Source organism: Mustela nivalis (genome assembly GCF_964662115.1).
Source record: "Mustela nivalis genome assembly, chromosome: 6".
In the NCBI taxonomy this organism is placed as follows: domain Eukaryota; kingdom Metazoa; phylum Chordata; class Mammalia; order Carnivora; family Mustelidae; genus Mustela; species Mustela nivalis.
Genome location: NC_139025.1, coordinates 51,243,318 through 51,270,344, shown reverse-complemented (window position 1 = coordinate 51,270,344; position 27,027 = coordinate 51,243,318). Strand labels below are relative to the sequence as shown.

At 35.6% G+C, this 27,027-nt stretch overlaps 1 protein-coding gene across 3 annotated transcripts in view; it reads right to left on the bottom strand.

Moving 5' to 3' along the window:
- Positions 1-27,027, bottom strand: part of MDGA2 (MAM domain containing glycosylphosphatidylinositol anchor 2) — a 996,453-nt gene that overhangs the window by 454,371 nt on the left and 515,055 nt on the right. For all 3 annotated transcript variants that reach the window (XR_014312926.1, XM_082735224.1, XM_082735225.1), the window contains exon 5: positions 6,340-6,472. Coding sequence is in view for 2 of the 3 variants with exons in the window: in XM_082735224.1 (XP_082591350.1) it covers positions 6,340-6,472 (133 nt within the window). In the remaining variant the exon portion in view is untranslated. The remainder of the gene's footprint in view (positions 1-6,339; positions 6,473-27,027) is intronic.

Below are 27,027 nucleotides of genomic sequence, written 5' to 3'. Positions count from 1 at the left end.
TAGATTATATATATAACATATATAATATAGATTGTATACATATATATAACATAGATTTTATATATATATAACATAGATTATAAACTAATTTCTACCATTTCTACCAACCTATTTCTACATTTAACACAGATTATAAACTTATACCTGAACTTTTATGTTATTTATTTTTTATTTTTTCAAAGATTTTATTTATTTATTTTGAGAGAGAGAGAGGAAATGAGTGATGGGGAGGGGCAGAGGAAGAGGGGAAGGAGTCTCCATGCCAAGCAGGCACCCTGTCTCCGGCTCTATCCCAGGGACCTGGGATCATGACTTGAGCCAAAGGCTGATGCTTAACTGGCTGAGCCACCAAAGCACCCTAATCCCTGAAATTTTAAAAGAAAATGAATTCCAAATGCAAAGCCCACCTTTCAGTCATTTAAAAGTATTATGGATTGAGAGGTGTGCCCGTAAGATTCTTATGTTCAACACTTAAACCTCAGTGTCACTGTATTTGGAGTTGGGGCCTTTAGGACATAATTTAGGTTAAAGGAGGTCAAAGGTGGGACTGTAATATGATAGGGCTTGTGCCCTTATGAGAGGAGAAGAGACACTAGAGCTCTTGTTCATTCACTCTCTTCCTCTGTAAACCACAGATGAAAGATTACAGGGGGAAGACGGCATCTACAAGCCAGGAGAGAGGGGCCTCACCAAAAACCAACTCTGACAGCACCTTACTCTTAGACTTCTAGCCTCTAGACTATGAAAACATAAATTTCTGCTGTTAAAGCCACCCAGTCTGTGGTGTTCCGTTATTGTAGGCCAAGCAAACTAGTCCAGGAAGTCACTGTATTTGCACTATATATTTCTCACAAACTTGGTCTTTTCAAGTTATCACTGTTAGTGAAATACCATATCTACATTCTAATAAATGATGCTATTGATTTGGTAGATACTGGGGAGATCACCTAAAGGCAAGGCACTGCTATATCCATGCAGCTAAGAAAAATGCATGAGGTTAACACCCAGATGTACAGCAAAATGTCTACTGCCCCTTCCTTTGCACTTAAAATGACCATGTGACCAAATGTGTATGACAATGACACTTTACAAAAGGAACTTTTTATGTATTTTTATTTCATTATCTACAGCTATTCCTACTGAATTTTTATAACTGCAATATTATTTTATTTCTCATAACACCTAGATACATTAGTTAAATTCCCATAAACATAGGAGAAAACTACCACAAATAAATCACAATGTGCAAAAATTTTATATTGAGGTTTATTGCAACTGCTGGGCATTATTATATTACACTTTCGCTGTGGGTTCTATAAAATAAGAAGAATAGATAACAGTAGATATCTAACATAATAAACAGAGATGTCCCCTAGCCCTCTACCTATTTTATGATAATTTATTAACACAGATATAAGGGGAAAAAACAGAAGGAAGAGAAAGAGGAAGAGGAGAAAGGGACATAGGTTTTCCCTATTTATCTGGCCAGTAATACTTTTGCAATGACTTGGTTATTAAATTTAAGGAAGACATCTTAATCAAATAATTTTTATAAATGCTAAGTGTGAGTAGACTGAATCAAAGGACCTATATAATTAAGTAAAATTAGCCCCACCTGTCCAATTTCTTTACAGAATGCATAATTCTCTCTCAAGCAAATATGTAATATGCTTTTAATCCTAATATAAGTAAACTACTTAATTCTTATTTGCCTTTGAAATCATGAGACATCAACATATATAAGTACTTGAAATATATTAAAATAAATGAAATTTGTTTTATCATAATTTCTAAATTCCCTCGTTAGAAATATACATAATCTGAGAAACTTCAATATTTAATATTCAGTTACCATAATTATGATAATTTAAAATATATACCTATATTTAACAATATTATAAATTTACAAAATATTTTTAAAATTTCCATCTATTTATTTGTCAGAGAGAGAGAGAAAGAGTGTAAGCACAAGCAGGGTGAGAAGCAGGCAGGCAGAAGGAGAGCAAGGAGCCCAATGTCGGACTCCATCCCAGGATCCTGGGACCATGACCTGAGCCGAAGGCAGACATTTAACTAACTGAGCCACCCAGCTGTCCCTAAATTTACAAATTTTAAAGGTTTGTTTTAATGAACTAAGAAAAATACAGCTACACTGAGAATTTATCAATCAAGAGCTAACATTCTTTTTCTTCCAAATGCGAGTAGGAAAATGACCAAAACAACTTGGACCCTGCTACAACCTTATGACAATGAAGAAATAAACCTAAAGCTTCATGTATTATACAATCGTTTCAGTTGTCATGATAAGTGCTAAGACAGCTAGGTTAGGTATGATAAATAATGACACTTCTGTGACATGAGATTTTTCACAGCATAACAAGTAATCAACAGGGGCTACCAAATGATTGGTTATTCCATGGCAGATGCAACTACAAGCTCTACCATATATCAATCTATAGCAGGAAAGTTAAGAAAACATGTTATTGGTAAATCTACAGATGATACTTCATTTTAAAATGACACTAAACATGGCTTCTCTAAGTAGTTGTAAAAAATAGGCTTTTGTTTTAAAGATTATATTTATTTATTTATTTAAGAGAGCAAGAAAGAGAGAGAACAGGAACAGAGGGCAGAGGCGGAGGGAGAGGGAAAAGCAGGCTGCCCGCTGAGCAGGGCACCTGATGCAGGGCTGGATCTCAGGACCCTGGGATCATGACCTGAGCCTAAGGCAGCCACTAACGGCCAGGCACTCCCAAAATAGACTTATTTTTAACAAAAGTTTCAATTCACAAAGTAGAATGGGTTCACGGAAAACATTTTGATAATATAGACAGTATCTGTTTTCCAAAGTAATCATTTATGCTTATTTAAAGTGTGTACACTGCAGGTTATTCCCAGAAAGTCTAATTTAGCAGGTACAGAAAGGACCCAGAAAACTGTATTCCATGATGCAATTGTTCTGCTGCAAAAACTTTTACAAAACTTTATTCACAGCAGACACTGTTTCCATCTTTATATGCCATGTCATTGGGCATTGTTCAAATCAGGTCAATAAACTGATTATATTTAAAAATTTTCCTTCACTCTAGAGTTGTTAAAATAAAATTTTGTTTGTAGCAAAAATATATTTAATAGTCAATTATTTCATCTCCATTACAAAAATTATCTTTAAAGTTACCTTAAACATATTAATTAACAGATAAGAGTAATCAAACATATTATACTATTTAAAATACATTCAACATTTTGCAACCAAGAGTTAAAAATATGGGAACTTTATGCCATTTAAAGATTCACAAGAGTGAAATCATCAAGAGTACCTGTCTCTGGTGCACATGAGTGGCTCAGTTGGTTAAGCATCGTCTGCCTTTGGCTCAGGTCATGATCCCAGGGTCCTGGGATCGAGCCCCATATGGGGCTGCCTGCTCAGGGGAGAGTCTGCTTCTCCCTCTCCTCTGCCCACCACCCCTCACTCTACCTCCAGCTCTGTCTCTAATAAATAAATAAAATCTTAAAAACAAACAAACAAACAAAAACTCTCACACTGATTATCCCAATGGTGACTCCTGATCTTTTTCCAGTGTTAGAAAGCGATGAACTAGCCTGTATGTACTTGTGTGTTAATAGGCCTGTTTGCAGGAAGATGAAGATGCTGAAAGCTTAAGTTAATCCTTGTGTAATTTGAGAGCTACCTCAATGACTTCACCTATTTGAAATGCACCAACTCTTTCAACCAGATGGGAAAAATGCTGAAGCAAACTAGGTTTGAATATGTAAAGCACCAGTCACATGACAGATTTGATTATAGTAATCGAAAAGTCAGACAAGGTCCTAAGCTTATTATTTTTAATCCAATTATTTACCATAACTCTAATGATCAATTTGCAGTGAACATGAATCTAAAATTTGCATGAGATAATTTATAAAAGAGAATGATAGTTTATTTTCTTGGTTCAGTCTAGGTACACAATACTTTAGACTGAAAAATAAAGAACGGGACAGAAAGCTGAAAAGTTAAACAAAACATCTATATTACAGAGTTCCTGTGCTCTCTCCACAGGACAGAGAGTCAAGTCTTTGTTTTCTGAGCTGGCAGTTGTCAAAAATCACCTCAGAAACAAAGTTACCCAACTGTTTCATAAGACCTCAGGAACTGGAAACTCTATGACCTCTCATGGTAATCTCCTCCTTTCAGCTTTAGGTTAAGAAATGCTTATTTATTCCTAATAAAACTCTAGCCAAGATTTGGGTTCATTTTCTCTGGCTTCACAAAAATTTTGTGGATAGTAGCTAGTCAGTCTCCTATTTAAAATAATTCTTCACACTTTGGGATAAATTTTGTCTCCACTCGTTAGTAGCTGTGGGACATTGTGAAATAATAAAATATACATTCCTAGAGCAGAAAAAATGTTAAATATGATTTTATGGTACCTCTTAGTCTTTAAAGAATTTTTTTTTATTGATTTAGTTCATTCTCAAAACAATCTAATGAGGATACTTTAATCACCAAGGGTTAGTGGGTTATGTGTCAAATGATAAAGACATGATAAAACAAACAAACAAAAAAAGAAAGAAAAATCCTCCTGTTTATAGCCCAATAGTTATAAAGATAAACTGAAATAATAAACATGAAATACTTTTAAAAGTAATAAAGTACTGCTCAAGGGTAAGGTCCATAACATATGTAGTAATATACCAACTCCTTTGTTCTGACTCTTACTGTAATATGTTTACCCAACCCATGGGACTTCCATTTTATTTCTAATTTTTCTCCCTGGATCATGTGTATTGTAAAAATATATTAAAGAAACTAAGAAAAACAAAGATAATTATAATAATTCACCAAGTATTTCATGCCAAGAGCAACATAATCACCCCCAGTTCTTACATGCTAATCTCTGATATTTATTTCTCAACAGCTTATTTCTTCTTTTTTTTTAAGTGAAATGAGATTATTAACTTTTATAAGTCTAAGGTTCACTAAGATTTTATTTTTCTGTTATGTTGTTTCCCTCAAGTCTTTCTCATCCTTCTTGATAGAGTTTATTCTCATATCCCACATTCTTCTTTTATCTTCCACTAATGACTTTTATCTGGTGCTTAATAAAGCATTTCTCTAGTTTAAGGCAATTTACATTTTAGCCAATATTCCTAAGCCTATCAGTGCAGACCCATAGTAGGAACCCAGGAAGTCTCTGACGAATACATGAATGAATACATTTTTTAAATTATCTTTCAAAATTTTAACAACTCAGTGGAACCTGGGATGGTGAATCAACAGTTGAGCACACGTTTTTTTCACCTTCCAATAAAGTCCTAGGTGAAAAGGACTTTATTTTAGGTGAAAAGGACTTTAGGTGAAAAGATGATCTTTTCATCAAATGTGTTGTGTGCTGACTAGCTCTTTGTTGGAAAACAGACAAAGCATGTGCCATGTGCTTTACGTATGTTAACTCACTAATTCTTGCCTACAACATTATGAATTTGTGAGGAAATTGAGGCAGAGTGTGAAGCAATTTGTTCAACCAGATCCAAGAGCTAATAAGTGGCAGAATCAAAATGTGCACCCAGGCACATCAAACCCACACTATGCAAGGTTTTTGTTAATGAGAAAATTACTTTTAAAAACTATTTTAATAGCATTATTTGAAAGTAAAAAATTTACATTAATTGCTACTGAAAGTTTCTCAAAACCAGTTCAAATTCTATTTTATTAGAGTGATTATTTCCACACAATCATGCAAAAGACAGTCCATTCCCACGCTCTCACCGTGCTCTTTCATTTAGCAATTCTTCCTTAATATGCTTGCAGTTATTCTGAGGTCTCTATTACTAAACACAGGCTAACTTAAGTCACAAGCTTACTAATGTTTTGACATTTTCTACAAAAATACTTTCCTAAAAACACCTACCTGAAATTACCAATTAATGTTCTTGACTTGAAACAGAGTAAGAGAGAGATTCTTTTTCTTAGCTTTGGAATCACAAAACACTTTTAGCAATTTAGACCATAAATTTTTATGTGAAGAATCTAATATTTCTCAGAATTTCTTTGAACACGTTATGGGTATGATTGTGATATTTATGAATGCACTATTTTAAGGAACTATAATTTTGTATGACATATAAACAAACATTACATGCGAACATATAGCAATTAAACTTTACAGCATGCATTTACCAATGACTTTTCAGATATCATGGACTTCTCTGAGGGAAAAAGAAAAGGTGTCTTTTTCCTAGATATACTACAGGAATCATTTGGTGTATAAGAAACTTAACCTTTTTAAATATTAGCTATGGATAACAGACATAAAACATTGAGAGAAAGCTCCATACCTGTTTTATTGGAAAGTCTAAATGACACCATCTTATCTGGAATATTACATACGTTCCTCACTGAAGCAATGCAGCTATAATTAGCATAGTCTTGAGGTCGAAGATTCTTTAGTTTTAAAATCTTGGTTTCACCCTGAAAATGTAGAAAAGGTCATTAGAAAAAGTCAATGATAACAAAAATGAATGAATGAATGAATGAATGAATAATGGCATTATGTTGTATTAGATCATATTATCATCAAAATGGCAGATTGTCTTATTTTTTAAGGAAAAATGCCCTAAAAAACCCAAAAACCAAAACAAAAAAACATGCATTTAAAAATAATACTATGATGTGCCTGGAGATAAAAGCTAACAGACTACAATGAAAATTCATAACATTTTCTTAGCAAACTAGCTTCCTAGGGGGAGAAGTCTATTTCTGGTGGTAGTTATGCAAATTATTGTGTAAGGATCAGAATAGTGTACTTAATAATGGAGTTTATTCAACAAATACTGCAATCTACCCAGACTTCAACATGAAATGTTTTGAAAGGAATGGATTCTGAAGAAGAGCCGATAAATGAAACATTGCTGGTAGAACAAAGTTATTGAAGTCAAGCTAATGACAGGCAATTAAATTTATATACATAAATATTTTGTGTATACATATCAATGACAGATGTAAAATGTCTTAAAGAAGCATTCATGAAAAAAATGAAAAAAAAAGGAAAAAAATATTATTGTTTTGCAATTTTATTTTTCAGGAGTTCAAGGTCTAGATCTTCCAGGTAAATCTGCAAAACTGTAGATAGACTCAAATCAGGCAAGTAGCCAGGAATATCTTACAAACTCTTGATGAGCCAGGAAAGGCCATGTAAAACACTGAAATTGTTGAAATGGTAAAAGAAGAAACAAACAAACAACAATAAAAATTAAAGAAAAAACTGCCCAGTTCAAAATGGGTTTTTTTTTAAGATTTTATTTATTTATTTGACAGACAGAGATCACAAGTAGGTAGAGAGGCAGGCAGAGAGAGAGGAGGAAGCAGACTCCCTGCTGAGCAGAGAGCCGGATGCGGGGCTCATCACTGGACCCTGGGATCATGACCGGAGCTGAAGGCAGAGGCTTTAACCCACTGAGCCACCCAGGCACCCTCAAAATGGGTTTTTTAAGATTTCCTTACTTTGTAAGGTGATTAATGTACTTTCTCAAAATAGTTCCTCTCATAAGTAACTTAATTATGGAAATTGTAAACAGTATCCCAGTGAAATCATATTTGGTATAGCAATTTTCAAAATGTTAATTTTTTTCCAAATAACATCTATATGCAACCATGTGTAATATCACTCAAATCCTAAATAATGCAATACTTTCACACATTCTTCAGAAGGATTGGAATACTTAGTAACAACACAAAGGACTGCCTGCCCATTTGCAAAAAAGCTTGCTCACACACAGATGTGGATACCTAGTTTTTCAAATGCATCAAATCAATCTCTCCTTCAGATTGCAAGGGCGCTGTGGCCATAATTCCATTCATGCACTGTCAAAATTTGGTCTTAAATCAGTTACTTTCCCCAGTGGACTAAGAAGGAACAATCTTCTATCTTCCAATTTTTCTTTAGGAAAGACACTGTATTTTTTCTATACAAACGAAAGCAAATGCATCCCACGTGAATATACATAAGTCAATGTGCGTGTTTCTAGAACTTATATTTAAAACATGCTCTCAGTGTGTTACAGAGTTCCCATTTATATTAACTAAATACAATGGCTAGAAAAGTGTGTGCTTAGTTAGAAAGCATGTTTGAAAGAATTAGCATGGTTGAAAGAAAATATTATACCAGAAACAGATGACTCAGACAATTTTTGAATGAAATGATATATCTTACTCCTTCTACCTTTGTGACTATCATTGGTTAGATTTCTTCACTCTCCTTTCTCCTCTCAACACTTAACTGTTGGTATTCCTGGAGCTGCCTGTCCCACAATTAATTGTGAGTTATAAAATTCCCCTAGGTGATCTCATTCTTACTATTACAAGCCCTACCTTCCTGCCCTCCTCCTCATGTCTACATCTCTATTCCAGAATGTTCCCTTAAGTTTCAGATACATAGACCAAATTTTTACCTCAATATGTCCATTTTAATGCCTCACAGACACCTAAAACTTAACTAACGTATCCTACACCGAACTTCAGATCCAGTCCTCTAAATTTCCTCTTCCTTCTTTAGTAACAAGAATCTTGAACTTTCGATTACTTCTTGTTCATATATTCAGTATCTCCCTCCCAGATCCTTTTATTGACTTTGAAACATGCTCATTTTTGACCACTCTTTTTATTTATTTTTAAATGTAATGCTCTACATCCTACATTCTTTAAGAAATTCCTGATTACAGTTAGTATAGTTTAAAAACACAAGCAAGCAGGGCATCTGGACGGTTTAGTTGGTTAAGGGTCTGCCTCTTGGTTTTGGCTCAGGTCATGATTTCAGGGTCTTGAGATCAAGCCCTGCAATGGGGCTCCACTGAGCATGGAGCCTACTTAAGATTCTCTCTCTTCGCCTTCCTCTGTGCATCCTCCCCCCGCCTCCAATAAATAAAATCTTGAAAAAAGCACAGGCAAGCATAACGATCTGCAACCAGTATTTCTTTTTAATATAAAAATCAGATCATGACATTTCTCTGCTTAAATCACATCGATGACTTAACTATTGTTCTTAAAGTGAACACAATTGCTGTTAACATGATGGTCAACCCTATATGGTCTATTCTCCTTTCCTTCCTAGTCTCATCTCATTCTCTGAGTTCCTTATCCAGCTTCCTTCTACCATAGAACCTTTGCATGTGCTTGGTTCATCATCTCTAGGCCTTATCAAATTCATCTCATTCTTAGATACCAGTACTCCCTACTTCCACAGGTAAACCTTGCCTCACCTTCTGGAAGAGGAGGAATCACTTTTGGTGAAGTGTGCTCTTATTTCTTCATAATACAGTCTCATTTTTCCATTTATTTCAGGAAAGGATTAATTTTCTGCCAGATTCATCCATCCCCTTGCCAGGAAGTACCTAGAGGGCACTAACTATGTCTGTCCTGCTCTCAGTTCCAAGCATCTAGCACAGGACTTAGCACAGGAGAGATACTTTGTAAATGAATTGAAAGTGCTATAACTACCTATATTTCACCATTCAAGCATTTGCACATATTTATTTCTCCAGGATTATTATCTGCTTGGTACCTGATATGAATTCAAAGGATGCTAATGTATGTATAGTTAACATTCTAAAAGCAATCATAAAGTAATAATGATTCTCAAATACATACAAAGGAGAAAGAGTGTCATTTAGATGTATATTTAGTGATAAATTCTCTTTATTCACAGTTAATTATATTCTGTCAGTACTTGTTTCTGTTTCCAATGAAAAATTATTTTTAATTCATATTTTTAAAATAATATTTCGACACTCCACTGAAACTGTACCTACTGTCATTAATGATGCTCTTTTGTTATAATTCAGTAAATCTTTCTTTTTTATGCTTCTAAACTTTTCTGATTATTTCTAACACTTTATATTGCCTTTGCTACTTTGACAGCCCCTATCTGTATGTAATTATTGTATCATAATTTAGTCACTTCTTGGTTGCTTTCCCTTTCATTTTCTATCTATTGTACAAATTTTAGTCCATAATCTTCTACTAATATATCTCCAGTGGAATATGATCCATTATCATAGTTTTTATTAGCATCAGTGTATAGGTTCCTGACAAATCTCTAAGCAAAACAACAACAGAAAAAAACACGCTTTTAAAAAATCACCAATAGTAGTATAATTAATAAAATAGAACTTCTCCAATTTATTTCCTATCCTTTTAACTGCAGTTGTTAGCAATTATGATCTTGCACTTGTATTTTCCCCCCACTCTGGACCTCTTAAGATAATCTGTTTTGGTTTTCTAATTCTTTTTGCATCATTCTTTTTTTATGTATTTTTTATATCATTTATTGACTTCTATTTTTCCTGTATTACCCGCCTCCCTTATAAGAAACCACCTTATACTTTGCCAACGAACAAGTTAGGCTTGCCTCTTCTAGTTCTTTTTTTTTTTTTAAGATTTTATTTTTTTATTTGACAGAGAGAAAGAGATCACAAGTAGGCAGAAAGGCAGGAAGAGAGAAGGAAGCAGGCTCCCCGCTGAGCAGAGAGTCCAATGCGGGACTCCATCCCAGGACCTTGAGATCACGACCTGAGCTGAAGGCAGAGACTTAACCCACTGAGTCACCCAGGTGCCCCTGTTTTTTTTTTTTTTTTTTAAGATTTTATTTACTTATTTGACAGCAAGAGGGAAAGAGAGAGCACCAGCAGGGTCGGGGGTGGCAGGCGGAGGGAAAGGGAGAAACCCACTCTCTGCAGAACCGAGAGCCCAGCCAACGCAGAGCTGGATCCCAGGGCTCTGGGACCATGACCTGAGCAGAAGGCAGATGCTTAACTGACTGAGCCACCCAGGTGTCCCAACCTCTTCTATTTCTAGTTTGTATTTCTTTTCCTGTTGGATGGCCCTGGCCTCTCTGTACATGTCCTCTCCTCTCCCTATCATACCTCTGACTTTCTGCCTCATGTCATGTTCTTTGATAACTGTTTGATGGAGATTTTCATCAGTAGGGCATATGAGGTCATATTAAACTCAGAAAGTTCATTATTACACTCCATTAGAATGGCTGCATTACCTATTTTCTCTGCTGATGTTCTTTTTAACGCAAGCCACCATCACTCTCCCATAATCCAGACTCAGAAGACATGGCATCATTCATTTTTTACTGTTTCTCATTACCGCACATTCAATAACATTAAGCTTTAGATTATTCTTAATTTTCTTTTCACGAAATGACCTTTCCTTTCCAATCATATAGGCACAGTATTTGCTTTAGACCCTTATCATTGATTTAACCAACATTGCTTGAGTGCTCTTTCTGGCTAAGGTAATATATGGTCTACTATGAAGAACTGCAGCTCTCTTTTATTATAATCATTCTGATGCTGCCACCAGACATGCCTCGTGCCATGTCCATGCTAGAAAACTCTACCCAACTTTCTTCTAAGACACCATTTCAAAAACTTTAGTTTGTCATTTGAGATCCTATGCAGTCTAAGCAAAATTACTTTTTCCTTATTCCTCAAACTCCTCATTCCCATCAATTAAGTTTCATCACTATTTTGAACTGTCTTTATATAATATTCAATTCTGTCATCTTTAAAGAAAACACTCCCAGGGTGCCTGGATGGCACAGTCAGTAAGCATCTGACTCTTGATTTTGGCTCAGGTCATAATCTCAGGATCCTGAGATGGAGCCCTGCATTGGGCTCCCTGCTCGGTGGGGAGTCTTCTTGAAAGTCTCTCTCTCTCTCTCTCTCCTCCCCCTCTGCTACTCCCCCACTAAAATAAATAAATAATTCTTTAGGAAAAAGAAGAAAGAAAACACTCCCCACCCCCTGATATGCATCTTTTTCTGTTCCCAGCTTAACCGAGGTGCAGTTCAAAAAGATTTTTACATATTCTCCACTCTTTTCTGACCTTCCCAATTAGAAGTAAATTTTTACTTTCTTTGGAACTTTCGTTGCATTCTTATACTAAGATATCTATTAATTAATTAATTAATTAATTTTAAATTTTTATTAGCCAACATACAGTACATCATTAGTTTCAGAGGTAGTGTTCAATAATTCATCAGTTGCATATCACACTCACTGCTCATCACATCACATGCCCTCTGTTCATAAGTCACTATTTAGTGCTTACTTGTGAGTTACCATTCAGTGGTTGCCTTAAGTTCTTTAAATGAATCGTAAAGCCCCTGGGATAGAGGTATCCTGTTTCTCTCACAATACATAGTAAGAAATTTTCCTATCCATTGCTTAATAAATTATTTGTTGATTAAGAATGCACTAAAATTCAGTCTTTTCCACCCATTATATCCTTCAAGAAGAAATGTAGTCATAATATATAATCAAAATGACTTTTAAAATAAAAGGTAAAAACATGAAATCTATAAAAATTAGACTTTATTCTTCACTAAGCACTTGGTCCTTTGCTTATGTTGCTATATTTCTTGTATTATCCTTATTACTTTCTCATTTCTCTACCCTTCCTATTAAACTTGTCACATTAATAATCAGATACTGATTTTTTCTCTGTAATTTTTCTACATTTGAATATTTTCAAGTGGATTATTAGAATGAACACATGGCCAACTCTCCTGCTCCTCCCTGTTCTTGGTAAAAAATAAAAATTGTATGAGAAACAGCCAAATCCTTTAAATGTTAGGTTAGTCATGCACTTCCTCTCTGTTATATATTAAGAAATAGCCAGTTTCTTGACTTAAAATTAACTACAACCATAGAGGGAATGATGTGCTTGGAAATTCTGTTCCTTGACCTTACGCTGCTAAGAGAGAATGATCTTTGATAAACTCATCCTAAGTTGAAAATACTGTAAGTTGAAAATGCATGTAATAAGACAAACCATAAGTGACTCTTAATCTCACAAAACAAACTGAGGGTTGCTGGGAGGAAGGGGGTTGGGAGAAGGGGGGTGGGGTTATGGACATTGGGGATGGTATGTGCTTTGGTGAGTGCTGTGAAGTGTGTAAACCTGGCGATTCACAGACCTGTACCCCTGGGGATAAAAATATATGTTTATAAAAAATAAAAAATTAAAAAAAAAAAGAAAATGCATTTAATATAACTAATATACCAAATGTCATAGATTAGCCCAATAACCCTAAACATGCCCAGAACCCTTATATTTCCCTGCAGGTGGGCAAAATCACCTGGCATAAAGACCATTTATAATAAAGTGTTGACTATCTCAGATAATTAATTGAATATGATACTGTAAGTAAAAACAGAATGGCTATACGGGTATTGGTTGTGATCAGTTGGCTATAACTCTTGTGATCACGTGGCTGACTGGGCACTCTGGCTCATTTATGCTGCCAGCATCACAAGAACAGTATCTAACTGTATATCACTAGCCCTGAGAAGACCAAAATTCAAAATCTGAAGTATGGTTTCTCTTGAATTTGTATCACTTTCACACCATTGTAAAGTCAAAAAAACGTAAATTGAACCATCACAAACTGGGGACTGTCTGTATATGTTTTCTGTCATTTGCTTTGTATATTTTTTCACTTTTATTTTGCTTTTTTTTTGAATTAGGTATTTGTATCGATCTGGCTTTTCCATTATATGAGATAACTTCACCTGACATTCCACCCCTGTCATTTGTGGAGTGTATGCTGTCAATTCAGTCAAGATTGCTGACTAGAAAAAAATAGATACCCAATCACTGCCTTGCACATAAGCTTTCAGTCAACATTGCTTAACCATATTGACTCAAGTAGTAATAGGAATAAAAAATTCTTAACATTAGGTGAGGCTGAAATGTAGATTTATAAAGCTGAGTTAGGGGCCATCCACAGAATTATAGTCAGTTATGAATTAGAAAATGTAAATGGGAAATAAGTCACAAGGGAAGGAAATATACAAAACAGTCAGATACATACATCTGAACCAACAGCAATGATGCTCTGGCCATTAAAATACAGAGGTCACTACTGTAGTAGATGTATTCCTGAAATGTTTTGTGTACCTATGTTTTTGTGATCAGGAATGTGCCTGGTGTTTATATTACTCAAAAGTAAGAATACATATTGTTAAGCCTTAAAAAAAGGATTCATGTCACCCTTCTAGATAACTCCCACAAGTATGGCCCAATAAATATAATGGTTTGCACACAGCATATTCTAGTTAATTCCTATGCAGAATGGAGCAGGAAAATAGGCACATGAGAAGAAAAGACAAAAAAAAAAAAGAATAACTTTTACTGTGAACTCTAGATCCACGATAGTTGGGTTATTCAGCTATCATGGGATTGGAGAATTATTCTGGGTGACCTAAGAAATTTATATCTAGTATTCAGAAAATAAGGTACCAAGATATGTGAACCTACCGGATAGCCATCTAAGTGAATATGTAAGATTAGGCAGCATGCCAAAGAGTGAGAGGGGCTAATACAGACAAAGCCTATTGAAGGAATACAGAAAACAACATGGTGAGTTATGGGAAAATTTGAACCTTACTTACTTAATTAATTTACTACATCCTGGAAATGATGAAGACATTCAGGATTACCTTGTTCCCCTCAATAAACATTTCCCAAAGTCCATTATATTAAAAAGATATATATATAGCATATTGTGTAACAAAATATATCAATATATGTGTGCATACATATATATGCTATCAAATGTCATGTATGTATACATTTGAGTATATATTTATACCGATTAGACTTTACTACTTATAACTGGTTTTATCACATAAAATTGATTTTATTCTTTTGCTCATATACATTTAATATTCTGTGATGATAGAAGGCTTTTTCCATGTGAATTTCCAGATTTGTAAAAAGGAATTTTCAGTTGATTATTGTCTAATTGTATAATTAGTCTAATTAGCCTAATTATAACTAATTATGTAATTGATGTAAATATGTTCAGTCTTGTAATTAGATGATATAATTACAATACACAAGATGATGTCATGAAAATCTTTATGAAAAGTTCTAGAAAAATAGCAAAAATGTGTGCAGTTTATAAAATTTAAGTACATTTTCTTTAATATTGACCAAATTATTTGCAATACCTATAGTTTTAAGCTCTTAAAACTACTTTTTGTAAATAAAATTTAAAAAGGAAGATATTCTATATATTAGTCAGTAGGCCTTACCACTGTTGACATTGTGTAGTAAAATACTCCTATAGCACTAATTCTAAAATTCTCATAAAACGAATTAGAAGTTTATAATTATTTATTTTCCAATATCAGTAAAAAAATTAAAACCTTTTAATTCACAATCATTTTTCTATTTCTAATAACTAATTTATTATTAATTTATAAATTGACACTATAATTAGCTTACATCTTCAGTATGAAGAAGTATAAATGCATAATTATTCCTCTTAAATTTATTACATTATGTTCTTATAAATTCTATCAGACTTAGGAACTCAGGCCAATTTTACCTCAGAAACATGAGTTATATAAAAAAAAAAAGTATAAGTAAGATTTTATCACTCAACAGGATAGTAAAATAAATATTTGATTCAAATTGATATAATTAATATGAATGGGGAAATTATCCTTAATATAAAACAAGACATCAGTATTAAAGAACAAAACATAACATCCTTAAGAATTTATTTTCTAATGTTAAAAAATAAGCACACTATGATCTGTAATGTGGATTATTCTACAATAGAATCCTAGTATACTGTCCCAGCTTATAGTCTACTCTTCCCTGCCTACATCAGTTATTGATCCAGCCAACCAGAGAAACACCAGCCAATCCTGGAAGTATTGTCTTCCTTCTGTATTATTACAGATACTATTATTTTCTACCTTGAATGCTTTCTCCATGGCATTATTGTGTGCCTCTATTTTGACAGTGATTTCTACTTTGAATCATAATCATTATTTACCTTTAGTTCTCCCCATACATATCAACAAAGTTAGCAGAGGAGGAGCCGTACCTAGTAACTTCTATATCTCTGGCAGAGAGTTCCCATATCTTACACATAGTAGATCTCAGTTATTTTAACTGGATCTTATTTACATTAGGAAGCCACAAGGTCATAGGATCTGTTGGGAATAATTTAAAATATTACTAAAGTGCTCCAAAACAAATGATGTTAATATGGAAAGTTTTTCAATCATGAAGTTTACACAGTAGTTAATAGGAAAGAACTATCCAAAAAATCAATAACACCTAAGAATTTTATATATTCATAAATACACACATAAAAACACTAGCACAACAAGCAATAAATACCATTCCTATCTCATTATAAATGCCAAAGCCATTATAGGGAGGCAAATATATCTTAGGAAATATTTCAAGGATATAACACAGAATTAATTTCAAATCTCGAGCAAATTTGATATGTAGACTAAACGAATAATGCCTTTAAATCAATAACACAATTCTGGATAGTTGCTTAGAAAAGTGTGGGTTTATATTCCACCGTAGAGAAAAAGAATAGATATGATAACATTTTAAATTAGAACCGTCATAAAAATTACATTTTATCATTGTAAAAATAAAGACCACAAGCTAAGTTCATTTTGCTGCTTTCTACTGCTGGTCAACCATAATTCACAGTCTTTCCAAATTCCCAAGTGGGTTAGAGGCTACAAATGAGGATGTTGTTTGCCATCAAGGAGATTCATGGGCAAAAAAAGTGTGCCTTGTATCATGTTCATCTGTATTATAAAAATTCCAGCCCCAGAATTTTTGATCTACTAATTCTAATTTTGTCGTTCAATAGACCTTTTAGAGGAAAACTGCCTATTCCATAATTCTCTGTATTTGAAGTCATGTAAGACTGGTAATATTATTGGGGTGCCTGTGTGGCTCAGCTGGTTGAGGCTTCGGCTCAGGTCATGATCCTGGAATCCTGGGATTGAGTCCCACATCGGGCTTCCAGGTCCATGGGGAGTCTGCTTCTCCCTCTGACCTTCTCCCCTCTTATGGTCTCTCTTACACTCTCTCTCTGTCAAATAAATAAATAAAATCTTAAAAAAAAAATACTAGTAATATTATCATAAGTACCACTGCATCCCTCCTAAAGAAACTGTGGACTTGAGTAGAGCTTCCAAATGGCAGCCCAGAAGGCCAAATACAGAATTCTGACAATAGGCATTGTACTGTTTTCTAAGATGTGGGACATGAACAGCAAACTTCACTAGTTCTTATTTTCATACTACCAGACAGATTTATATATATGTATGTATGTATGTGTGTATGTGTATATATATATACATACATATATATATATGTGTATATATATATATATATGACCAGATTAGTCTCCGTGAAAATCTGTATTTGTGTTTCCTGCACAAAAGTAAACTGACTGTGCCCATTGAAAACGAAACCTCAGGATTTCCAGGTAGCTGTCTACACCTGTCTGCCTTACCCCTGAGACACAATTTCTTTATAAGAAACTCTTGAGAATTTCTTAAGTCAATAACCAGGTTCCTATGCACTTATGATAAATATACATATAGACAAAGAGACTCAAAACTTATATCTTAAAAGTTGATGACTTTAAGTAAAATTGGCCAGAAAATTTTACATATGCCCTCAGATCGTTCATAAAGCAGTATTATACATGATAAAGCACTAAAATCAAAATGAGGGAGATTGAGTTTTTCTGTGCTTGATTATAATACACTGCCAGTATCCGTCATCTTGGTTCAATAGCAAGCAATCTTCTCAAACTGATCTATAGATTCAACACGACTGTATTCAAAATCTTAACAGAATTTTAGTAGAAATTGGCAAAATGATCCTAAAATTTAGGTGCAAATACAAGGCCAAAACATTAAAATAAGTTCTGAAAAGAATGAATATACTTGGAAGATTTACTCTTTCTGATTTCAAGACTTATTATAAAGCCACAGTAATTAAGACAGTGTGGCATATTAGCATAAAGACAGACATATAAATCAATGAAGCAGAATAAATAGTTCAGAAATAGACCCTAATATAAAGGGCCAATTGATTTTCAATTTAGGTGCCAAAGAAATTTAGTGGTGAATGATCTTTTTAATAAATGGTGGGAGAACACATGTATATTTATCTCTAAAAAATGAACCTCAACCATTACTTCACACCATAAACAAAAACTATCTCAAAATGGAAAAAAAAACTTGCTAAATATAAATGAATATTTTTTGGGGGCACAAAATGATATTATCTTGCTGATTTTAAAACAAAGTTAAAACGCTAGACAAAAATAACATAAAATACAAAAGGGGTACATATTGTTAAAGTATGTTAAGTTCCTATCATTACTGAAGAAGTGATAAAGTAATAATCAAGGAGGCAAGGTGTAATTTTTAAGGTAACCAATAAAATATACTATGATAACTTACGACTCTTACATAGAGGAGTAAATGGAATAATTAAAATATTTGCTAAATCCAAAAGAAGGCAAGAATAGACAAGTAAAATAAAATAGGTGGGTCACGTACAAGAAAACAAAACAAAACCAAAGGGTCACATATGCTAAAAACTAAGACCTGTCCTACCAGAATAAAACAACAAAATCTAAATATTGATTACAAGTGACATATCATAAAGACACCTAAATTTTGAAAGTAAAAGGTGAATATTTGCCATTTTACTCAACCCCCAAAATAAGCCAAAGACTAACCAAAAGAGAGTCTCATCAACAAACGGACTCAACTATAGAGAACATACTCATGGTTATCGGAAGGGTGGTGCATTGGAGGGATGGGTGCAACAGGTGATGGGGATCAAGGATGTCACTTGTCATGACCACAGGGCATTGTGTGGAAGTGCTAGACCACTATAGTGAACACCTGAAACTAACTGGAATTCAAATAAAAACGTAAAAACCTGTATACCTTCTTAAATTAGTGACCGACAAACAGTCTTTACGGCAAGAAGCATTTTTTCAGAGGTACAAACGGACACTCTTAATGATAATCTACCAGGAAGATAAAATATCTTAGATAATCTATCAGGAAGCATATTATCAAGAAGATAATATGCTTAGGAAGATAACATACTTAGGTAAACTATCAGGAAATTATAATAATTCTATATCCATATGTACTAATAATATGCCTTCAAAATATATAAGGCAAGAATTGATAAAAATAAAGATGAGACAAATAGACAGCCATATTAATAGACATTAACTTCTGTAAATAGTTTTTTAAAACAGCAGACACAAAAATCAGAAAATACAAAGGAAATCTGAACAACACAATAACAAATGTGACCTATCTGACACAAAACAAATGTGAAGCGCACATTCTTGAGGTTGCACATAGACCATATATGAAAACAGATCATAGGCTTAGCATAATGCAAATCTCGACAAATTTCTAAAGATTACAACTGTTCAGAGTGTGCTTTCTGACATAGTGAAATTAGACTAGAAATCAATTAAAAACTAACTAGAAAATCACTAGCAGTTTAGAAACTAAATACATTAAGGTGGAACCAATTATAACATCATTCTCATTCACACTTCACTGAGATTTCTTCAGAGGGTCAAGAGGGATGGAATTACAGAGAGTGACTCATGAGTTACTAGTAACTTGAACTCAGTTTTATTTGTACCATAGCTCAAAATCCAGACTTCTCCATGGAAGTTCTGGCTCAACATTTAACATATATTTACTGAGAATCTTCCATGTGTTGGACACTGTTTGAGCTATTGAAAGGATGAAGTCTCTATAATTAGTGAGTTTATGTCCAAACACACAAATGAGATAATTTGATGGATTCAGTGCTATGGGAAAAATAAAATACAACTTCCACATTTACAATGTGGAAAGCAAGGAATATTACTTCAGAGATATGTGTAAGGGAAGCCTTTCTAAGGTGATGTCTTCAATGTTAAGAAGGCTCCTGCCAGGTGCTTTGGTGTCTCAGTCTGTTAAAAGTGGCCGCCTTCAGCTCTGCTCATGATCCCAGGGTCCGGGGATTAAGGCAAGTGTTGGGCCCTCTATGCAGCAGGGAGTCTGCTTCTCCCGCTCCCTGCCACTCCCACTGCTTGCACATGTGCTCTCTCTCTATCATATAAATAAATAAAATCTTTAAAAAAAAAAAGAAGAAGAAGAAGAAGAAGAAGGCCCCTGGCATATTATCTAAGAAACATGAAGAAGAATTAATAACATGGAGACCCCCAGGCATAGACATGGTTGGCTACTAGAAATCGTATGAGTGAAGTATGGATTAAGAAAGAGAGAGCAAGGAAGAGCAAAGTCAAACATGATCTAGGTAGCAATACATTATTTGGATTTATCCTAAATATTTGAAAGCCACTGGAGGGATTAAAGCAGAAAAAAGATTTTATTAGATTTACATTTTTATTTATTTGGTATTTTTTTTAATTTTTTATTTTTTATAAACATATATTTTTATCCCCAGGGGTATAGGTCTGTGAAACACCAGGTTTACACACTTCACAGCACTCACCAAAGCACATACCCCCCACAATGTCCATAATCCCACCCCCTTCTCACAACCGCCCTCCCCCCAGCAACCCTCAGTTTGTTTTGTGAGATTAAGAGTCACTTATGGTTTGTCTCCCTCCCAATCCCATCTTGTTTCATTTATTCTTCTCCTACCCACTTAAGCCCCCATGTTGCATCACCACTTCCTCATATCAGGGAGATCACATGATAGTTGTCTTTCTCTGCTTGACTTATTTCGCTAAGCATGATACGCTCTAGTTCCATCCATGTTGTCGCAAATGGCAAGATTTCATTTCTTTTGATGGCTGCATAGTATTCCATTGTGTATATATACCACATCTTCTTGATCCATTCATCTGTTGATGGACATCTAGGTTCTTTCCATAGTTTGGCTATTGTGGACATTGCTGCTATAAACATTCGGGTGCACATGCCCCTTTGGATCACTACGTTTGTATCTTTAGGGTAAATACCCACTAGTGCAATTGCTGGGTCATAGGGCAGTTCTATTTTCAACATTTTGAGGAACCTCCATGCTGTTTTCCAGAGTGGCTGCACCAGCTTGCATTCCCACCAACAGTGTAGGAGGGTTCCACTTTCTCCGCATCCTCGCCAGCATCTGTCATTTCCTGACTTGTTTATTTTAGCCATTCTGACTGGTGTGAGGTGATATCTCATTGTGGTTTTGATTTGTATTTCCCTGATGCCAAGTGATATGGAGCACTTTTTCATGTGTCTGTTGGCCATCTGGATGTCTTCTTTGCAGAAATGTCTGTTCATGTCCTCTGCCCATTTCTTGATTGGATTATTTGTTCTTTGGGTGTTGAGTTTGCTAAGTTATTTATAGATTCTGGACACTAGTCCTTTATCTGATATGTCGTTTGCAAATATCTTCTCCCATTCTGTCAGTTGTCTTTTGATTTTGTTAACTGTTTCCTTTGCTGTACAAAAGCTTTTGATCTTGATGAAATCCCAATAGTTCATTTTTGCCCTTGCTTCCCTTGCCTTTGGCGTTGTTCCTAGGAAGATGTTGCTGCGGCAGAGGTCGAAGAGGTTGCTGCCTGTGTTCTTCTCAAGGATTTTGATGGATTCCTTTCTCACGATGAGATCCTTCATCCATTTTGAGGCTATTTTTGTGTGTGGTGTAAGGAAATGGTCCAATTTCATTTTTCTTCATGTGGCTGTCCAATTTTCCCAGCACCATTTATTGAAGAGGCTGTCTTTTTTCCATTGGACATTCTTTCCTGCTTTGACGAAGATTAGTTGACTGTAGAGTTGAGGGTCTATTTCTGGGTTCTCTATTCTGTTCCATTGATCTATGTGTCTGTTTTTGTGCCAGTACCATGCTGTCTTGATGATGACAGCTTTGTAATAGAGCTTGAAGTCTGGAATTGTGATGCCACCAATGTTGGCTTTCTTTTTCAATATCCCTTTGGCTATTCGAGGTCTTTTCTGGTTCCATATAAATTTTAGAATTATTTGTTCCATTTCTTTGAAAAAGATGGATGGTACTTTGATAGGAATTGCATTAAATGTGTAGATTGCTTTAGGTAGCATAGACATTTTCACAATATTTATTCTTCCAATCCAGGAGCATGGAACATTTTTCCATTTCTTTGTGTCTTCCTCAATTTCTTTCATGAGTACTTTATAGTTTTCTGAGTATAGAGTCTGTGCCTCTTTGGTTAGGTTTATTCCTAGGTATCTTATGGTTTGGGGTGCAATTGTAAATGGGATTGACTCCTTAATTTCTCTTTCTTCTGTCTTGCTGTTGGTGTAGAGAAATGCAACTGATTTCTGTGCATTGATTTTATATCCTGACACTTTACTGAATTCCTGTATAAGTTCTACCAGTTTTGGAGTGGAGTCTTTTCGGTTTTCCACATATAGTATCATATCATCTGTGAAGAGTGATAATTTGACTTCTTCTTTGCCGATTTGGATGCCTTTAATTTCCTATTGTTGTCTGATTTCTGTGGCTAGGACCTCTAGTACTATGTTGAATAGCAGTGGTGATAATGGACATCCCTGCCATGTTCCTGACCTTAGTGGAAAAGCTTTCAGTTTTTCTCCATTGAGAATGATATTTGCGGTGGGTTTTCATAGGTGGCTTTGATGATATTGAGGTATGTGCCCTCTATCCCTACACTTTGAAGAGTTTTGATCAGGAAGGGATGCTGTACTTTGTCAAATGCTTTTTTAGCATCTATGGAGAGTATCATATGGTTCTTGTTCTTTCTTTTATTGATGTGTTGTATCACATTGACTGATTTGCGGATGTTGAACCAACCTTGCAGCCCTGGAATAAATCCCACTTGGTCGTGGTGAATAATCCTTTTAATGTACTGTTGAATCCTATAGGCTAGTATTTTGTTGAGTATTTTCGCATCTGTGTTCATCAAGGATATTGGTCTATAGCTCTCTTTTTTGATGGGATCCTTGTCTGGTTTTGGGATCAAGGTGATGCTGGCCTCATAAAATGAGTTTGGAAGTTATCCTTCCATTTCTATTTTTTGGAACAGTTTCAGGAGAATAGGAATTAGTTCTTCTTTAAATGTTTGGTAGAATTCCCCCGGGAAGCCATCTGGCCCTGGGCTTTTGTTTGTTTGGAGATTTTTAATGACTGTTTCAATCTCCTTACTGGTTATGGGTCTGTTCAGGCTTTCTATTTCTTCCTGGTTCAGTTATGGTAGTTTATATGTTACTAGGAATGCATCCATTTCTTCCAGATTGTCAAATTTGTTGGCGAGGTGTTGCTCATAGTATGTTCTTATAATAGTTTGTATTTCTTTGGTGTTAGTTGTGATCTCTCCTCTTTCATTCATGATTTTATTTATTTGGGTCTTTTCTCTTTTCTTATTGATAAGTCGGGCCAGGGGTTTATCAATTTTATTAATTCTTTCAAAGAACCAGCTCCTAGTTTCGTTGATTTGTTCTATTTTTTTTTTGATTTCTATTTCATTGATTTCTGCTCTGATCTTAATGATTTCTCTTCTCCTGCTGGGCTTAGGGTTTCTTTCTTGTTCTTTCTCCAGCTCCTTTAGGTGTAGGGTTAGGTTGTGTACCTGGGACCTTTCTTGTTTCTTGAGAAAGGCTTGTACCGCTATATATTTTACTCTCAGGACTGCCTTTGTTGTGTCCCACAGATTTTGAACCGTTGTATTTTCATTATCATTTGTTTCCATGATTTTTTTCAATTCTTCTTTAATTTCATGGTTGACCCATTCATTCTTTAGAAGGATGCTGTTTAATCTCCATGTATTTGGGTTCTTTTCAAACTTCCTTTTGTGGTTGAGTTCTAGCTTTAGAGCATTGTGGTCTGAAAATATGCAGGGAATGATCCCAATCTTTTGATACCGGTTGAGTCCTGATTTAAGACCGAGGATGTGATCTATTCTTGAGAATGTTCCATGTGCACTAGAGAAGAATGTGTATTCTGTTGCTTTGGGATGAAATGTTCTGAATATATCTGTGATGTCCATCTGGTCCAGTGTGTCGTTTAAGGCCTTTATTTCCTTGCTGATCTTTTGCTTGGATGATCTGTCCATTTCAGTGAGGGGAGTGTTAAAGTCCCCTACTATTATTGTATTATTGTTGATGTGTTTCTTTGATTTTGTTATTAATTGGTTTATATAGTTGGCTGCTCCCACGTTGGGGGCATAGATATTTAAAATTGTTAAATCTTCTTGTTGGACAGACCCTTTGAGTATGATATAGTGTCCTTCCTCATCTCTTATTATAGTCTTTGGCTTATAATCTAATTGATCTTATATAAGGATTGCCACTCCTGCTTTCTTCCGATGTCCATTAGCATGGTAAATTCTTTTCCACCCCCTCACTTTAAATCTGGAGGTGTCTTCGGGCTTAAAATGAGTTTCTTGGAGGCAACATATAGATGGGTTTTGTTTTTTTATCCATTCTGATACCCTGTGTCTTTTGACAGGGGCATTTAGCCCATTAACATTCAGGGTAACTATTGAGAGATATGAATTTAGGGTCATTGTATTGCCTGTAAGGTGACTATTACTGTATATGGTCTCTGTTCCTTTCTGATCTACCACTTGTAGGCTCTCTCTTTGCTTAGAGGACTCCTTTCAATATTTCCTGTAGAGCTGGTTTGGTGTTTGCAAATTCTTTCAGTTTTTGTTTGTCCTTGAAGCTTTTAATCTCCCCTTCTATTTTCAATGATAGCCTAGCTGGATATAGTATTCTTGGCTGCATGTTTTTCTCGTTTAGTGCTCTGAAAATATCATGCCAGCTCTTTCTGGCCTGCCAGGTCTCTGTGGATAAGTCAGCTGCCAATCTAATATTTTTACCATTGTATGTTACAGACTTCTTTTCCCGGGCTGCTTTCAGGATTTTCTCTTTGTCACTGAGACTTGTAAATTTTACTATTAGGTGACGGGGTGTGGGCCTATTCTTATTGATTTTGAGGGGCATTCTCTGAACCTCTTGAATTTTGATGCTCGTTCCCCTTTGCCATATTGGGGAAATTCTCCCCAATAATTCTCTCCAATATACCTTCTGCTCCCCTCTCTCTTTCTTCTTCTTCTGGAATCCCAATTATTCTAATGTTGTTTCGTCTTATGGTTTCACTTATCTCTCGAATTCTCCCCTCATGGTCCAGTAGCTGTTTGTCCCTCTTTTGCTCAGCTTCTTTATTCTCTGTCATTTGGTCTTCTATATCACTAATTCTTTCTTCTGCCTCATTTATCCTAGCAGTGAGAGCCTCCATTTTTGATTGCACCTCATTAATAGCTTTTTTTATTTCAACTTGGTTAGATTTTAGTTCTTTTATTTCTCCAGAAAGGGCTTTTATATCTCCCGAGAGGGTTTCTCTAATGTCTTCCATGCCTTTTTCGAGCCCGGCTAGAACCTTGAGAATTGTCATTCTGAACTCTAGATCTGACATATTGCCAATGTCTGCATTGATTAGGTCCCTAGCCTTCGGTACTGCCTCTTGTTCCTTTTTTTGTGGTGAATTTTTCTGTCTTGTCATTTTGTCCAGATAAGAGTATATGAAGGAGCAAGTAAAATACTAAAAGGGTGGCAACAACCCCAGGAAAATATGCTTTAATCAAATTAGAAGAGATCCCAAATCATGAGGGGGGAGAAAGGGGATAAAAAGAGGTTCAAAAAGGAAGAAAGAAAAAAAAAAAGAAAAGAAAAGAATTAAAAAAAAGAAAAGAATTTAAAAAAAAGAAAACAAATAAAGAAAAATATAAACAAGAAAAAATATATATATTAGATAAACTAGTTAAAAAACGTTAAAAAAGAAAAAGGTAAAAGTTAAAAAAAATTTTACCAGAAGGCGAGAAAAAAACAAAAAATGAAACAGAAAAAAATTAAATTAACTGCATGACTAAAAAAAATCACAGGGAAAAAGCCACGAGTTCCGTGCTTGGCTTTCTCCTCCTCTGGAATTCTGCTGCTCTCCTTGGTATTGAAACCACACTCCTCGGTAGGTGAACTTGGTCTCGGCTGGATTTCTTGTTGATCTTCTGGGGGAGGGGCCTGGTGTAGTGATTCTCAAGTGTCTTTGCCCCAGGTGGAATTGCACCGCCCTTACCAGGGGCCGGGGTGAGTAATACGCTCAGGTTTGCTTTCAGGAGCTTTTGTTCCCTGAGCGCTTTCTGTAGAGTTTCAGAGGACGGGAATATAAATGGCGGCCTCCTGGTCTCCAGCCCAGAGGAGCTGAGAGCCCAGGGCCCCACTCCTCAGTGCGCCCTCAGAGAACAGCACCCAGTTACTCCCGTCTGCCTGACCTCCGGCCATGCTCTGAGCTCACCGAGCCTGCGACCGGTTCAAGGCAACACCAAGTTGTGAGCTTACTGTTGGCTCTGTCTCTGTAGCCGGCTTTCCCGTTCCAATATCCACAAGCTCTGCGACACTCAGACACCCCCGATCCTTCTGTGGCCCTGCGGGACCTGAGGCTATGCTGACCCCGCGTGGGCTTCGCCCCGGTTTAGCCTCTGGAGCGATGTCCCTCAGCGGAACAGACTTTTAAAATCCTGATTTTGTGCTCCGTTGCTCTGTCGCTTGCCAGGAGCCGGCCCCTCCCCCCAGGGTCTATCTTCCAGTCGCTTTGGATTTACTTCTCCGCCGGTCCTACCTTTCAGAAAGTGGTTGTTTTTCTGTTTCCAGAATTGCTGTACTTCTTCTCTTCGATCTGCCGATGGATTTGCAGGTGTTTGCAGTCTTTAGATAAGCTATCTAGCTGAAGTAGTCTCAGCCTGCTACTTCTCCACCATCTTGACTCCTCCCCTCATTTATTTGTTTTTTTTTGTTTATTTTTTGAGAGAGAAAGATAGCATGCATGTATACTTACATGAGAGTGTGTGGGAGAGGGCAGAGAGAGAGGGGAGAGGGAGACAGAGATTCCCAAGCAGGCTCCATGCTCAGTGGGGAGCCCAGTGCAGGGCTCGACCTCATGACCCTGAGATCATGACCTGAGCTGAAAGCAAGAGTCAGAAGCTTAACACAAGTGCCCCAGATTTTTATTTTTAAATGATCAGACAGATGTTTGGGGTAATAGAGCATGGCAGCCCGTTATTCCACTACTATAAATGTCCATGGAGAGATAATGAAAGTTTTGTGATACAATTGTACTTGTGTATATCAGGTCTATAT